General features: G+C 47.0%; 1 protein-coding gene across 4 annotated transcripts in view; it reads right to left on the bottom strand.

The window, feature by feature from the left end:
- Positions 1-4,027, bottom strand: part of NAV2 (neuron navigator 2) — a 459,088-nt gene extending 455,061 nt beyond the window's left edge. For 2 of the 4 annotated variants that reach the window (XM_064288347.1, XM_023550784.2), the window contains exon 1: positions 2,973-4,027. In XM_064288347.1, the coding sequence (XP_064144417.1) occupies positions 2,973-3,230 (258 nt within the window). In that variant the 5' untranslated portion in view covers positions 3,231-4,027. The remainder of the gene's footprint in view (positions 1-2,972) is intronic. The other 2 variants (XM_023550786.2, XM_023550789.2) reach the window with 2 other exon arrangements.
- Between the last annotated feature and the right edge of the window lie 13,642 nt (positions 4,028-17,669).

A 17,669-nucleotide genomic window follows, 5' to 3' on the forward strand; every position in this document is an offset into this window, starting at 1 on the left:
GTGTTTGTCATTAATATTGTTGTTATTAGATTGCTGTTGTTATAGAAAATGGATGTGGCACACCTACTTTAAGGGTTGTTTGAGGATGAAATCAGATCATATGTGAAGAGTCTGGCATATCAGGCACTCAGCAAGTGGTCTTGCCCTTCCCACATCTTCCCAGTGCAGCCAGCATTGTACTGGGCACACGAAAGATGCTCTATAAATTCTTGTAGACCAACTGACACTTTCCCAAGTGGAAGTATAATCCATGTCTTTTCTCAGAGGCTCTCAGATCTAGGTTCGACATGCCCTAGCTCTTGGGTTAGCAACATAATTAATTTGATTAATGTTTCTCATTTGCCAGGCACTGCACCCAACACTTCACACAGATTATTTTTCTGAATCCTCACAATCCTTGTGGTTGCTTACGCCCATTTTCACAAATGGGAACACTGAGACCCAGAGAGGTTAGTCAACTAGGTCATCCAGCCAGTACATGGCAGAGGCAGGACACCACCAATATTCATCTGACTCTAAAGCTTGTACTATTAACCATTGCACAACCAGCCTCCTGCCAAAATCCACTGAAAAAAGGGGGGACAGGAGCCCTGAGGCATCATTTGCCATTTAATTCATCATTTCCCAAGTACCCTCCAATGATATATACCAGCTTTTGGGTCAGAGAGCTACCAGATTTCAAGTCAGACACAGTCCTCAAGTTGTAATCAGAAGGCTTTCCTGAAGGCTGGGTGGGCACCACGTAAGTCAGAGCGTGGGCTATCCAAAGAAGGCAAGACCCCTTTTGCCAAAGTCAATGTGATACCAGGATGGGTATGTAAGAAGAACAAGAGTCAGCCTCTTGCCCCTGGGAAGAGACTCTAGGGACCCACACACTGATAAGCCCCATTTCCAAGGATGAAGGGGACACCGCCTGCAGCAGTGTGCTCCAGGGCTCATCCCCATTTCAGAGCCCACTGGACAAGTCCCACTGACAGGTAGGCAAAAACCAGGATAGAACACTGGGACCCGCAGGGGTCCATCCAGACTGTCCCTGTGGTCAGTGCACAAGGATCCACTGAGGGCAAGAGACACGGAACTGCGGTAATTCTGGGAATTGTGGGCCAAGGGTGAAGGAAGGAACAGCATCATGCCAGCCCCTCAGGGGGAAGCTGGAGAACATTTTTCAGGGGAGACAGTGATGAATCACCTTTCCAGAGCCTGCCCACTGCATGTCCTCTGATAATGTTTGTTAAATGAAGGGTCAAATGGGCAAAGGGTAGAACAGCTGTCTGGAAAGGAACAATCTTGGCCTCTACTTTCCCTCTCGTTCCTCGGATCCTTCTCATCAGCTCGAGGGTGTGTGTCACATCCTGAGTCACCATTCTGGCCTCGCATACACCACCTACCACACCTCATAAACCCCACCTCCAAGGATGAAGGGGAACCCTCCAGTAGCAGTGCACCCCAGTGCTCATCCCCATTTCAGAATCCACTGGACAAGTCCTGTGGCTCACAACAGAAAAAGAGAGCAGAGCACACAATCCTGGTAGAGACAGACCCCAGGAGCATTGGAGGAAATCTTGCCTTCCTCCCACACGCCATCACTCAAACCTGTCAGTTTCCAAAAATGTTTAGCAAGTGTAGCAGCAAGGGGCTTGCTTATCAGCCTGATGTGGGAGCTTAATCTGCTTTGAGGGCCTTCTCCAGCCCAGAGTTCCAGAAGTCTGCTTACAATTAGCCTCCAGCTCCAGTCCCTCCACCAGCAAGGCTAGGAATGTGTTGAGCTCTAGCCTCTGATCAGGGAAATCTCCAGGAGAAGGTGGAGACAGTGTCAGCACGCCAAAAAGGTCAGCTGGTCTGTTGCCACTACCCTGACACCAGCCCCAAACCACCTCCCCCTCTGGCTTTCCCGCCTCTCCTGACCGGGGACAGTCACATCCGTCAGGTTTGCCTGTCCCCAAAAGTCCCTGTTGACCGACTGCCAAGAAAACGCAACATGCCCTCACCCCCTCCTACTAGAACAGCGAAAAAAAGCAGTGGGGAGGGCAGGAGGCCAAGAGAACCGGATTGGCTCTTGCTGATTTCCTTAAAAGAGACTGCCTGGCCAGAGTCTGTCACCCGGCCGAACTGGGTGATGCGGGCTCTGTCTCGTAAGATAGAAGTCACCATCTCCCTTCAAACCATGTCCCCACCCCTGCCCGCAGCCATCCTGGCTACCAGCCCCAGGATCTACCACCCAAGAAGGAGGGGCTAAGCTGCCTAAGAATGGCGGCCACCCCCACCCCCACAGCCAGCCAAGAAGCTAGGAGTCTCCAGCTGCCTGTCTCAGCTGGTGCACTGGGCACTCATACTGCAGCCCCAGCACCGTGCCCGGAATTCTGTCAGCCCTAGGACAGGCAGGGGCAGGCCACCTTCAAGCCAAGTGGGAAGGTCCCCCCCCCGCCCCCACCAGGCCCTCTTTCCTGAATCTTGCAGCCAGGTGGAGGTGGGGGGGGGGCGGGGAACGGTGGTTAGGGCGTTGAGCCCAACGGGAAAAGGGCAAGCCACCGGGTCTCAGACCATTCATTGACAGGGACAAAACCTCTGCGGAACCGACAGACAGACAGAACGACACACACACACACACACACACACACACACACACACTGCCTTCTTGGAACCAAGCCTACAAACATATAGGACCTGACATTTCCAGTGAGGTACACGTTTCTTGAGAACACCCCGGCGGTGCCCACCAGAAGGAAGCCGCAGGCGTGGCCACACCGCGGGTCTCACGGATCTCCTTAGGCAAACCTTGAGCACCAGGGCCACACCCACCGGCCGGGCCACTCTTCTCGTGCATCCCAAACCTGCCGGCCTAAGGAAAACGGTTCCCCTCCCGACCCACAGGGTAGCCCTTTTCCCCATCAAGCTGTACCATCCACCCACCCCACCCGCAAAGTATTAACCCACCCTCCCAGATAAGTGCTGCGGCACGCAGCGCCTCTCACCTGGGTATCGAACCCGTTTTCCACGGAACCGCTTTTCCGCAGAGGGAGCCCCTCCCCCGCCGGCTCTTGCAGCCCCTGCGATTTCAGGGGAATCTGGCTAGGGTAGGCGGTCTTGCTCACCTCCACCTTGCTTCCCAACTTGAGGTAGCAGGGCTGGGGGCCGGCCCTGGCCGGGGGCACGTGCAGGATGGGTGCGGCGCTGTGCACCGGTTTGGGAAGTCCCGACTTCATTTTGGAGGCGACCAGGATGGCCGGCATCTTCTCCCGGGGCTTCGGTTTTCCCAGCACGTCCCTGGCAGCGGCGGCGGAGGCGACCGCTAAAGGCAGCGCGGGCAGCAGAGCAGGCGCCGGGCCTCGGCCCGCGAGGCGCCCACTACCAGCGGCGGAATAAAAAAGCCCCGGATCGGGAACTCGGAAGGGGCCGGCGAGCGTGCCTTCGGGGTGCCGGGATGAGAGCCCGGGACTAGTGACTGCGCTCAACGGACCCCACTTGGACCGATGCTGCAGCGGAGTCTCACGCCCTTCCTGGACAAGCCGCTCAAGAGCTCAGGGTGCTAGGAGGCTGCTGCCTCTTGCAATTTTCCTCCTGGGAAACCGAGGCTTGAACGCCCATATTATCTTGTCACTGCATCTCCGAATTGAGGAGGTCCCTTTGGAAGGGAGAAAGCGGCGAGAACGCACGCCTCCCGCTCCAGGAGGCTGCGGGTGTAAGCGGGCGAGGGAAGGAGCGAGTAGCGGAGGAAGGAGAGAAAAAAGGCGCACCGAGCCCAAGACGTCTCCACCAAAAGGTAGCTGCCGCCCCGCTCACGAGCACCGCAGTGTCACCACGATGCAGAGGCGCGGCGACAGCTCCGGAAAGGTCTCTCTTGGCTTGACAGTCGGTCACCACTGCCCAGAAGCCCCCAGGACAGATAGCACCTTAGTGCCTGCGGGTCTGCACATGCTCGGTGCGCTATAGCGCAGCGAGGTTGTGGCAGTGGGGCGCGGGCACAGGGACGCGCGGCTGGCGGGCTGGGTAGGGCTGCACTCGCGAGCGGCCGCCGCGCTTCCCGGGAAGGTTGCGCTGGCTGCGAGGCTCCGCGCAGGGGAGGACAAGTCGCGGCCGGCGCGGCTGCAGCGCGCGCTGACAGCCCGGGCCGCCCCGGCGCGCCTATTGGTCGGCGGTGAGCCAATCATCGGCCGCAGCTCTCTCTGCAAAGGGGGCGTGGCCTCAACTCTGGGGTCGCCGCCGAAACTCTGGGGCCGCGCTTGGCCTCAAGTACAAAGCAGGCTGGTGGCTGCTCTGCGGCGCTGCTCCGGCGGCGCGCTTCCCGGCGGGCCGACACCCCCACTTCCCTGGAGCCTTATTTTGAAAAATGCCCTTTCGAACGCAAACGCCCGCCTTGGGGCCCTGCGGGTACCGCTCCGAGGAAGTGTGTTTGCCTTTTTCAAATTGCTCAGGTCATCGTAACGGTTAGAGGCTTCCGGAGTAACGCCAGCAGCCTCGCTGCCCCCCATCTGGCCGGGGTAGGGCCTCGCCTTGTCTCCCGCGTAAAGGACGCGCCAGCCGTTTCGCCTCTTTTCTGCCTGCTCTTCCAGGCGGGCCGGGGGGCCTCCCAATAGCTTCCTCTCCAGCTTTCAAAGGCTGCACATTTCACTTAACTATTTGAAGTATTTATAGGCAAATACAATACCCAGAGAAGCCTCCCGTCCCCAGACAACTCCTCCTCACAACCTACCACAGACTCTGTAATTACAGTGGCCTGAGGAAGCCAGGAGAAGGCTCAATGACCCTAGCAGGCTCTAGCTAAACCAGGCTGCGTTTCATGTCGGAGCCCCTCCCTGTCCGCGCTTCGGACGCACGGGCCCCACAGGTTCCCCGGCTTTAATGCACCTTAGGATTTCTCCCCTAGTCTCAGTCTTGGTAGCTCTGGGTTCCTTGCTGAGTCAAAATATGTGAAAACTGGAAAGGAACTGAGTAATTCAGGCAGGCCAGAGCCCTCCAGATTCACCTACCCCCGCCCCGACTTCCCCACCCCCGTAGAACTGCCTGGATTTGAACTGGACACGTTCTTTTAACCTTATATGCATTCTTATAAAGCTCTGGTTTTCACATGTAGTTAGGTGGAGGTTTGAGTGCATGTGCAGTTGTTTGGATTAAATGAGATAGTACACATGGCAGTCTTTTAGCATCAAAAACAAACCCAAACCCATTGCCCTCCAAGCAGAAAACTGCCCCATAGGGTTTCCAAGGAGTGGCTGGTGGATTCAAACTGCCAACCTTTTGGTTAGCAGCCAGTCTCTCAACCACGGGGCCACTTAAGCTCCCTTTTAGCACTCATGCCTGGCAATATATTGTTGCCGTTGTGTACCACTGAGTTAATTCCAACTCATAGCAACCATACAGGACAGAGCAGAACTGCCCCATAGGGTTTCCAAGGAGCAGCTGACGGATTACAACTGCTGACCTTTTGGTTAGCAGCCAAGCTCTTAACCACTGTGCCACCAGGACTCTACAATGTTGATAGTATTGATTTATAATTATCCACACCATAGGAAACTTCAAAGTGTAAAACAACCTCTGCAGCATCAAGAAATGAGAAGTTGCCTTCTTACCCTGGCTTGCTCCCTCTGCCACCTTACCTCCCACCCATTCTGTGTACAAACTTTATACTCTAGCTAGGCTGGAATGTGCAGCCCTGTGTATAAGCTGGAGCCCTGGTGGCGCAGTGGTCAAGCCCTTGCTGATAACCAAAAAGTTGGGGGTCTGACCCCATCAGCCACTCCATGGGAGTAAGATATGGCAGTCAGCTTCCATAGAGATTACAGTCTTGGAAATCCTATGGGGCAGTTCTACCCTGTCTAATAGGGTCACTATGAGTTGGAATCAACTTGACGGCAATGGGTTTGATTTGGTTTTTTTGTCTCAGGTATCCTTTCTCCCTCTGAAGTTAAATCACACGTGATTTCTGTCACTGATTTAACACTCTGCCCCTTGCCATTAGATGCCACTTCCTGAACTATTGTCTTGCTTTATTTAACTCTTGTTATTTACTGTTTCATTTGTTTCTTTGTTTTCTTCTTAATTAAAGAATAAGCCTCTGGAAGTTAGGGACTGGGCCTTAACTCTCTTTAGATTCTCCAAGCCTGGAGTATAATGCTGTGAACAGAATAGCTACCCAAATTGTTACTGAGTGAATGAATGATGCCGGCACCTGTTCTGAACAAGGGTAGTTGTCTTTTAGATTCAGGACCAAAAAGTCATAAGAAGTATCTCATTATATTAAATCTGGGGACTCTCCTGCCCAGAATTCTGGCTCTGACAGATGTCCCAAGAGTTAGGGAAAGATATTGCTGTCTTCAACACTTCAGCTTCTAAACGTCAAGGAGAGATTTCAAAGCATTCCCTTGCTCCTAATTCAGTGGTTCTCAAAGCCTGGTCCCTGGCTGACCAGCAGCAGCAGCATTTGGAAACTTGCTAGAAAAGCCCTACTCCAGACCTGTTTTTGTTGAATTCATTGCCATTTTCCACAGCTGTAATCTTTACAGAAGCAGACTGCCACATCTTTCTCCAACAGAGTGGCTGGTAGGTTTGAACCACTGACCTTTTGGTTAGCAGCTGAGAGCTTAACCACTGTACCAGCAGGGCTCCTTTTGTTGTTGTTAGGTGTCATCCAGTCAATTTTCAACTCATAGTGAGTCCACGTGACAGAGTAGAACTGACCCATAGGGTTTTCTGTAATCTTTATGGGAGGTGTCCTGGTGGGGCAATGGTTAAGTGTTTGCCTATTGTTAAAGCCATCCACTTGTGGTATTTCTGTTATAGCAACACTAGATAATTAAGAAAGAATCTGGTACCAAGAGTGGGGTGTTGCTCTAACAGATACCTAAAACGTGGAAGCAGCTTTATAATTGGGTGATGGGTAAAGGATGGAAGAGTTTTAAAGCCCTAATATCAAAAGCCTCGATTGCCCTGAAGAGATTATTGGTGGAATTATGGACATCAAAGATAATTCTGGTGAGGGCTCAGATGGAAGTGAGGAGAGCTGTAACACCGGGAATGGCAAAGACAGCAAGAAGAAGCAGCAGAGAAACAGTGGCAGCAGAACCAGGAGACTGGTATTAGATAGCACAGGAGCCAACCCATGGAGCAAGAAAGCTGAGCGCCTAGAGGCAGGAGGCTAGCTGGTGGACTGGGGTGCCTCCAGGTACTTATCTGTAGAGCCAAAGAACATTGTAACACTTGCCAGAGCAGGGCAGAGGCCAGGCCAACCTGAAGGGGCAAGGGGCCGAGAAGCTAAGGAACCAAGAAGCAGAAGCTAAAGAGATAAGGAGCATGGGAAGCAGAGGTACCTCAGTCTCAAAGGGTAGGGCCATGACCTTTTGGGGTCTCAAAGAATGGTGCCATGGTCTCCTAGGTTTCAAAGAGTCAGATCATCACCAATTTGGTTCTGGAGCATGGGGCTGCAGTTCATGAATGCCAGGGAAATGGGGCCAGAACTACTGTTCAAAGCTGAGGGGGTAGGGCTGCCATGCCCAAGGGGCAGAAGTTGGACTGCAAGGAGCTGCCCAAATCTGAGGAAGCAGAGTTTCTGTCCAAGTGGGCCTGGAAGGCAGAGCTGAAGCCCAGGGACAAAGAGCCATTACCCAGAGCCTGAAGGGCAGAGCCATTGCCTAAATGATCCTAGAGAAGAGGATTATTTTCAAGCCTTGACAGGTAATTTAATGTGTTCTGCTGGGTTTTGAACTTGCTTGGTACCTGTTATCCCTTTTTTCCTCCCAATTTCTACCATTTATAATGGAAATGTCTACCTTGTGCCTATTCTACCATTGAACTTTGGAAGTAGATAACCTGTATTCTAGACTTCACAGGTGAAGAGGAATTTTACCCCAGGATGGAATTTGGACTTGGAGTTGATTTAAGACTTAGGGATAATATGATGGGATGAATGTGTTTTACATGTGGCAAGGTCATGAATTTTGGGGGCGGGGGGGTCAAAGGATGGAATGTTATGGATTGAATTGTGTCCCCCAAAAATGTGTGTCAGTTTGATTCCCAATATTGTGAGGTTGTTCTCCATTTTGTAATTTGATGTAATTATCCCATATGTTGTAAATCCTAACCTCTATGATGTTAATGAGGCAGGATTAGAGGCAGTTATATTAATGAGGCAGGGCACAATCTACAGGATTAAGTTGTATATTGAGTCAATCTCTTTTGAGATATAAAAGAGACAAGGGAACAGAGAGACAGGGGGACCTCAAACCACCAAGAAAGAAGAGCCAGGAGTACAGCATGTCGCTTGGACCGAGGGTCCTTGAGCTTAGAAGCTCCTAGACCAGGGGAAGATTGATGACAAGGACCTTCCCCCAGAGCTGACAGAGAGACACAGCCTTCCCCTGAAGCTGGTGCCCTCCATTTCGGCTTCTGGCCTCCTAAACTGTGAGAGCTCCTAACCAAAAAGCTGGCAGTTGGAAATTGTAACCCACCTAGTGGCTCTGCAGGAGAAAGACCTGGCAATCTATAAAGATTGTTGTTGTTTGGTGTCCTGGAGTCAATTTTGACTCATAGCAACCCCACGTGACACAGCAGAACTGCCCCACAGGATTTTCTTGTCTTAAATCTTTATGAGAATAGGTTACCAAGTCTTTCTCCTGCAGAGCTACTGGGTGGGTTCCAGCTGCCAACCTTTCATTAGCAGTTGAGCTGTTAACCATTGCGCCACCAGGACTCCTTTTACCCCAGACCTAGAGAGTTAAAACCTGAGGGTGGGGCCAGCAATCTGTGCTTCAATGAGTGTTTAACCTGGTGATTCTGATGCATACTAAAGTTTGAGAACTTCTGCCGTAATGAATATATATCATGCACTCCCTGGGCTTCTTAAGCCTTAATGTCTGTGTGAATCACTGGGGATGTTATTACAATTCAGATTCTGCTTCAGCAGGTATGGAATGAGGCTGAGATTCTGCATTCTGCAGGACGTCCATGCTGGTGATGTGTAGATCACACTGTTAAGTAGTAAGGCTAAGCCATAGGTAGCAAAAGGGTTTCATCTGTGGCTAATTAGTAGTAACTTTCTGTAGCACTGTGCTGAAAAGGATTCTGGGGATGCATCTACCTAGTTTAATTGGTAATAGTTGCTTGATCCATTAATAATATCTGCCATGGATACAAAAGGGAAATGGTGACGTACATGCTATGTATTTGCAATCTTTGATTTTGCATTTAAATTGTATTTGCTACAAGGTAATTCTCTGAGTTCTAAGACCTTCGAATATGTACTACCATGAAAAACAGTGCTAACATGAAAAACTAATAAAAATTATTTTCTTTGTATTAAAGATACTTTTTAATATTGTAAGATTTGGTGAACTTATGAGCGCTCACTTTAACGCTGTGATTTATACACCTAAGGTCTATATAATTTCCCACCTTTATTGATCAATAAAGGAGCCCTGGTGATGTACTGATTAAAGTACTTGGCTGCTAACTGAAAGGTAAGTGGTTCAAATCCACCAGCCACTCCATGGGAGAAAGATATGGCAGTCTGCTTCTGTGAAGGTTATAGCCTTAGAAACCCTATCGGGCAATTCTACTCTGTCCTACAAGGTTGCTATGAGTCCAAATCGACTCAGTGGCAATGGGTTAGGTTTTGGTTGATCGAAGACAATCTTTTAGACTGTTTCCAAATTTCTTTCCCTACCTCCTCTCCTTTTATTAATTTTATTTGCTCTTTCCTGGAACATTTTCTCATCTCCCTTTATATCTTTCCTTATAAACCCTCACTTTTCTTATTTAAAGCAAAATAATTTATCATCATAACCAGACAAGGAAAAAAAAGCTATTTTCGGGGGGGGGGGCAAATGAGCTAATTACAATGTTCTTCAAATAAGATTATCTTGAATTATACAAATGGCCTATAAAGCTATTCCTTCAACATGGACGCTGTGTAACATGAATGTTATTTTAAATCAATACATTTGGCAAGTATTGAATGGCAACCTGATCTGGAAAAAAATAGACTATCCAGATTTTGAAAATTCTGTTTATTATTATATGAACTATGAACAAATACACAAGGTTGAAACAGCCCACCATTTTAAATCCCAACTTTGACAACCCTTCTCTCTTTTTCTTCTGACTTGGACATCTTAACTTTCACCCAAATGTCAACAATGGGATAATTTGAAATTTATTACCAAAGCTCTCAGGATCGCTAAATCTTTCCGAGAGTGCGGCAGTTCCCTGGTCATGAGAGCCATCCTTAGACCGGAAGGCACCAGCTGCACCCCTCGCTGATCCATCCTTCACATCAGCTGCCAGTGATGAGTTGAGTGTGAATTGGGCTTTGGAGCTGACCTGCAAGTGACCAGCCCTGTCAACCCAAACTTCGTCTGCATTAAAGATCCCTGGCTGTCCCTGACCTCCCAAGAAGATAGTGCTGTGAAGAATCTGGAACAATCTAAACCCCAGCCTATCACAAAAAAATGCAGAAATCTGGGAAAAAAGTCAACAGTCTCTTGGAGACCCTCGACTATAATAAAGAAAGTGAAACGTTTTGGGTCTCTGGATAATAAGAAAAACAAAGCATTCTTGGGTTTATTTGGGAGTAAAAAAAAAAAATCACACTAGTTGATTTTCAAAAACACACTTTTCCTTAATTTTCTGCCACATGGGTTGGCAACTTATGACATATTATCTCAGAGATAGCACAAATGCTTACTTTGTAGCAGTGACTTGAGAGCCCAGATAGCAAAGAAGTAAGGGTAAGAATCTTAGGACAGTCCTTTAGAAAGTGTGTTCACCATCCCTGCCCTTAGTCTATCCCTCCTTCTAATCTACTTTCTTCCAGATGGTCCTGCACAAGTCAATTGCACGATGGTGATCTCTGGGCTGTTTGGAAGAGCTTCAGACTGTAGTCCCTCCATTTGTGGGTGCTGGAATGTGAGGAGTATTTGTCAGTGTGTGCTTGTGTTTGCAGACATTTGAGGCAGTAAACCAGTTGCCACTAATCTACTGCCACACATGGTGAACCCACTCATGGCAGCCCCATATATGTCAGAGTAGAACTGCACTCCATAAGGTTTTCATTGGCTGGTTTTTTGGGAGGAGACCTTCAGGTCTTTCTTTCGAGGTGCCTCTGGATGGACTCAAACCTCCAACCTTCCAGTTAGCAGTTGAGTGCTTAACGCTGTGCACCACCCAGGGACTCCTTTTGAAGCAGTGATCAAACAAATATATAGTAAGCCATTGAGTAATCAGATACAGGGCGTTTCATTTATTAATTCAATGAATAAATTGTTGAGTGCCATCTATACCAGGCTCTGGGCATTATGATGGGGAGCAAAAGGAATAAGGTCTTGTTGCCTTCCCTCAAGGTTCAAAGAACGATGCAGCTGCTATTTCTCAGCATGAGCTCTGCCCTTTCTCACAACTAAAAAAATGAGAGAATTCACTATCTAGTCAGGGAAATAAATGGCAAATTGTTTAACTAATACTCCAATAGAGACAGTACAAAATACACAGTGAAAAACGAGGCACAAAGAAGGGTCAACTGTTCATGGGGTTATCAACTATTTTGATTAATTTCATTTTCTAACTAATAACACTGAAGAACAATGGAAGAAACCTGTTTCTCTTTGTTGAAACTCTAAAAGATATAGGGCTACTTTCCTACCTTTATATTAAGTCTAGGAAATATCCCTTTGTTTACATCTTGCCTCATTCCACAAAGAGTTTGAGGAAAGTCTATATTTAATAAAAATAATGGCTAAATATAAATAAGAATAAAAATAGTGAAGGAAAAACATTCTTATTTAAAATTAGGACTGTGACTACTTTTGCCTTCTCTGGGGCGGGGGGTGGGGAGATGGGGAGGAATGTGTGGGACACAAAATCCTATCAGTGGAAATATAAATCCCATATCACTTCCTTCCATATTCATGCACTAGTAAATAGGCAAGCCTGATATTTCAAAATCTGCCAGTTCTGCTCTAGAGAGAACCTCTGGTACACGGTCTTAAAAAACAACAACAAACAGTTGCACCATCCAGGGACTCAAAAAAAAAAAAAAAACTCCCGTCAAGTTGACTACAGTTAATGGTGACCCCCCCTCCCATGTTTGTCAGAGTAGAACTGTGCTCCAAAGGGTTTCCAATGGCTGATTTTTCAGAAGTAGATTGCCAGGCCTTTCTCTCAAGCTGCGTTTGGGTGAACTCAAACTTCCAACCTTTTGGTGAGCAGCAGAATATGTGAACCATTTGCATTAGTTTTCCAGGAGAGGTTTAGTACAAGGGGCCCCCAAAAATGGAGCAGGCAGAACAATGCAAAGAGACTCCTGAGGAGGACAGAAGAAGCGGAACCATGTTGAAAAGTCAACCCTTTACTTTCCCCAAAACAGCAATAAAGTCTGTTATGCTATCAAATAACTACCTTGAGTGAGTATATTTTTCTTTTTGTGAAGTAGAATTATTAAAAAAAAAAAAAAAAAAAAAAGCTGAGTTTTGAGTCTGGATTCATTTTGGAGTACAAGGAAGAAAAGAAGGACACGAAACAGACATGAGCGAAATCCTGAGCTTAATGGGAGCAGAAATTCAGAGCCAGAGGTGGCCATGCACCTAAACACTGTGTCCCATCTTGGTCCTCTCAGTCAGTGATTTGCAAAATTCTAGGGAGGGAATTGTATTCCCATTTGATGTGGGATAAGATTATTAAACAAATTTAATTAAGAATATTGTCCAACAAAGAGTTGGGACCAGAGAAACATGAAAAAAAAAAAAAAAAGGTGAATATCAAGATGGTATGTGTGGGTGGCTCTTTCCTATGCTGTCTCTGTCTTTTGATTGAGGATTGGCACTGGTGGGATGGGCAAATGTCAATGTCTTTTGCCAGGAAGTCCATAGCCACTGGTGGAACTAGAAGCAGCCTGACAAACAGTACAAGAAAGCCCATTTGTGCCCAGCTTGAAGGCTATCTTTGGGGGCGCTTCCTATGCAAAGGGAATTTTGTTGGAGAAAGTAGGGTTGAAGCCAAACAGTCAAATTCTGCCACTGGGATGTGTGTCAGGTCCCAGCTGATCCAGAACAGCAAGAAAGTGACAGCCTTTGTACCTATTGATGGTTGCTTGAATTTTATTGAGGAAAACGGAAGTTCTGGTTGCAAAGGTCATGCTGTTGGTGACATTCCTGCAGTCTGTTTTAGGGTGTTGTTAAAGCAGACAATGCCTCTCTTTTGGTCTTATACAAAGGCAAGAAGGAAAGGCCAAGATCTTAAGTTTTGATGACAAAAACATGGTTGTAATAAATTTTCATATGCCAAAAAAAAGATTGTATGTGGTTGCAGTGCAATGGATCACTTTTGTGTGGCCTTTCTCACGATGATCTTCTAACTCTCATCCAAGTGGACTGTGTAGTTATGGTAATTGTGGTCCACCTAAGGGACTGGTCAGTTTTGCCATCCCACTGGGCTTGAGGTGAGCCATCCTAGAGGCAGGAGAGAGAAAGGATCTCACCACTACCAAGGAAGAACAGCCAGGAGGAGAGAGCATGTCCTTTGAATCGTGATCTGTGTGCTAAGAAGGTCCTAGACCCAGGCAAATCTTAACTGTACTGGAGGCAAGGAGTTATTTTATTTCTACTGTTACCATTTTGACAGCTAGCTCTTTAAGAGTTTAGTGTCTAGTGGTCAGAGTCTGGGCTCTGGAGTCCGAGTGCCTGGGTTCAAATCCCATGTTTACTCTTAATTAGATGTGGGATCAGAGGTCAGACACTTAACCTGCTCTGGGCTTCAGTTTTCTCTTCTGTAAAATGAAAATAACAACAACCACCTACTTCATGGGGTTGTTGTGAAAATTAAAGATAAGGTATGTACTTGGGCCATGGTCCTTAAACAAGAAGCCTGAGAATCACGTTGGGTGTGGGTTAAAGGAATAGATCCCTGAGTCCCCCAACAGACCTAGAATCCTGATTTGCATTTCAAACACTCATTCAGGAGACTGAATCAGCTGGCCTTCACTTTGTTCAGCAGCCTTGGCTCTACCTTAGAATCACCTGGGGAGTAAAAAGAAACCAAGGACATCCAGGCCCCACCCCAGACCGATTACCTCAGAATCTCTGGAGGTGGGGCCCAGGCATGGCACCTTATTAAAGCTTTCCAGGTGCAGCCAAATTGAAAAGCATTGCTTTAAGAAGTTCTCCAAAGGCTTTGCTCTCACAACACTTTAGAGTGAGAGGAGGTGAAGGCTGTGGCAATAATCTTGATAATTTTAAACCAATCTGGAAAAATCCAGGCCTTTAACTGCTTTCTAAGTAGATTTTATTTTTTTCAAGTTACACTAAGCCCAGATGTAGCCAGGTGATTACCCAAACGCTGCCTCCCTGTCAGCTCTGCAAGTGAGATCAAGCAGCCTGACCCTTACTGGGGGTGCAGGCCTCCCGGCGCTGAGCTACAATCCTCCCGGAGGCTCTCTCAGCCACATTTCCTCTTTTGGTTACTGCTGTCATCCTGGAAGCTTTCATGCCTACCCTCTGACTCTGCCGAGGCACAGAGCCTGGTAAGCATCCACTGGGCCAATCCCTGACCCACAGAAAGAGGTGGGCAGTGCCCAGGGTTCAGGACTCCCCGAGGAGTACTTGGGCAGAGTTAACTGTTAAAGGTCTGTGCTAATAAAAGACGTGCTGGGATGAAAAATCTCCAGAGAGTAATGTTTAAAAAAAACATTTGAAGCTCTGGTATACATTGTGATTAAAAAAAATATATTTCTATTGGGGGCATTTATCTTATCTATAGGTTTTATAGGTAGTCCGAATCGACTCGACAGCACTGGGTACTGGGTACTAGGTATAGGTATACTAGGTTGAAATTAGTTTGTTAATACATTACATGTGTAATCTACAAATATATTAAAAGGTTCATATTTAAAATAAATATAAAGGAAAGGAAAAGGAGGCAATCACATGAAACTGTTAACAATGGCTACTTCTGAGGGGAGGAGAAAACCAAATCCTGTGCCATCGAGCTGATTCCGATTCATAGCGACCCCATGTGTTACAGAGAAGAGCCTCCAAAGGGGTTTCTTGACTCTAATCTTTACAGAAGCCAGGCCTTTCTTCTGTGTCACCATTGGGTGGGTTCAAATCACCAACCACTAGGTTAGTAGTCGATGTCGATCACAAACCACTTTTGGTACCTAGGGACCTTGAGGGACAAATTAAAGGCGGCTAATTGCTTATTTTATGTGATGGTTTTAAAGGGTTGGAATTATGGATGATCTTAACTTTTCCATAGGATTTTATGTGTTTTTCAAATAAGTATCTTTGCTTCTCTTTCATTTATTCAAAAAGAAACTCATAAAGCCCTATTATAAACTAAGCACTCTGACAAATGTTGGTGATATGGAAACGGATAAAGCTAGTTTATATTCCAGAGAGATGAGACACTCTCCCAAACAGTCACCTTGCTAGCTACCAGGTATTAAAATCTAGTTTAGTTAAATATAACTGAGTCATAAATGGACTGAGGGGCAGGTCCTCTCCTTCTAAGACAACCAGGAACCGTTGCTCCAGAGACTCTGCCTACTTTCCCTTTTGGGAATTTTTTTTTTTTTTTTTGGGAAGCAGCTCTTAATAGAATCATTCTCTACAGAAGTGCCAAGACCACCCCTGAGCAAAGAGACTAGGAAATCGATTTTTCTCTGGCTGATCTACCAAGCTGCCTCTACAACCAAAGATGCTGGCCTGAAGACAGGGTCCTCTTCCTGCAGAGGGAGAGAAGATGGAGAAGAAAGTGGGCCAAGTGTGCCTGAAATGAACCCTGCAGGGCGCTTGTGAGAGGGAATTCTAGTTAACACCACCCCTTGGCTGAGCTCAAAGCTGGGCTAAAAACTGTCAACAAAGCCGAGACACCCATGAGGATCTCTTGGGCCTTTAGATCATTTGAAGCCACTAAACATAAACAGCTGTGTTGATTTCCGTTCCTCCCCCACTTCACCCCCAAACCCTGGGCAAATAAAACCTCAGAGCTTGATGGACGGAAAAGAACAAACTAATACAAAGATTCTCCTTTATATTTTGACTTAGAAAGATATTGCTTCACAAACAGTGGTGCAAGACACTATTAAATCTTTTTTTAAAAAAAATTGCCTGGCAACTTTCTTGAAGCTCCACATTGCACAAGGAATTTTAGACATTCACTGCCTCAAAGAGAAATGTATTGAGATCTTCTCCCCAAGGCAGTTTGGCAATGCCTCAAATATGAACCGGACAAAGTTCGTCTCCCTAACGGTGACAAAGTTCATCTCCCTAACGGTGTACAAAAGGCTGCCAAGCATTGCCATCCTGGCTTCATTGTTTCCGCAAAGACCGCCTCTTCAAACTTCGGGATGTTGAATGAACTCCCCTTCAGAATGGTTTCCTTGCTAGGGTTTTATCCTTTCCAGGGGGAAGGGGGGCTTGAAGTGTTGGGTTTGGGGATGGGGAATCTAGTCTTCAAAGGCATCTGGCCTGCAAGGCTGACTTCCTGTGGAGTTATCAAAGACAGGCTTCTAGAATCCCCTCCCATGACTGTTTTAGCTCTTTCCTTGCCTTTGATCCTTTATTCTTGACTTTCAATACTGTCTAGGTTTCCACAACCCCATTTTTTTCTGTTTTCTCTATGGAAGGAATTTTGGCACTGTGCACTTATCCCAACTCTTTGCTTCCAGGGTTAGGATGGAGTGAATAAGAGGGAACGGTTGGACTGCAGTCAGGCTGGCCTGGGTGTGACTCCTGACCTCACCTCTTAGGGACTGAGCAAGGCTTATTTCACTTCTCCAAGCCTCAATTGCTTCATCAGTAAAATGGGAATAATGATAACTATTTCACAGGATTGCTGTGAGAATTTGAGATAATGGAAGCAAAGGGCTTGGTATGAGCCCAGAACCTTGTAGGTGCTATACTCATTCATTGATTCAAATAATATTTTAGGGCTACCAAATGCCAGACAACATGCTGGTCACTGGCAATATCATGTTAGCAAGAACTAAGTTAATTTTCTCTTCTGATGGAGTGAACAAAGCAATGAGGGAAATGGGCAATAATTATATAATACATGTCAATGAATGTGTATTGATTAAGTGAGGCAAGCGCTATGTTAGCAGATAAAGAACCTGGACCCTCTAGACTGTGGAGGAAGCCAAGGCTTCTCTGGAGAAATGTTGTTGCGGTGAGGCAAGAATGGGGCTTTCATTCCTCCCTGCCAGTGTGCTTGGGGTAGAGGTTTGGGCACAGAGGGGCAAAGAGCTGGGCCTCTGCCCCACACTTCTCCTTCCTACCCCTGGGTGGGTAAGAGACAATTTGGGGGTCTTAGTTGCTCCTCTGGAAGCTCCTTAGTGAAGTGGAAAGAGTCACATAAGACAGGGTTCTGCTACTTACCTGGTTGTGCGATTGTGGCCTAGTCACTTAACCTCTCTGAGCCTCAGCTTCCTCACCTACATAAAACGTCACCAGTGAGACCCAGGAGCAGTTCAAGTCCACCAGCTGCTGCTTAGAAGCCCTATAGGCAGTTCTACTCTATCCCGTAGGGTCACTATGAATTGGAATAAACTTGTGGGCAATTGGTTTTTGTTTTTGGTAATAAGACCCATCTCCTGAGATTTTTAGAGAAAGTTAAATAAAGCAAAAAAGTAGGGTATAGTGGTTAAGAAGGGAATGACTTTGGACTTTAACTGCATGGGCGTGAGC

This window comes from Loxodonta africana, chromosome 7 (assembly GCF_030014295.1).
Source record: "Loxodonta africana isolate mLoxAfr1 chromosome 7, mLoxAfr1.hap2, whole genome shotgun sequence".
Lineage (NCBI taxonomy): Eukaryota > Metazoa > Chordata > Mammalia > Proboscidea > Elephantidae > Loxodonta > Loxodonta africana.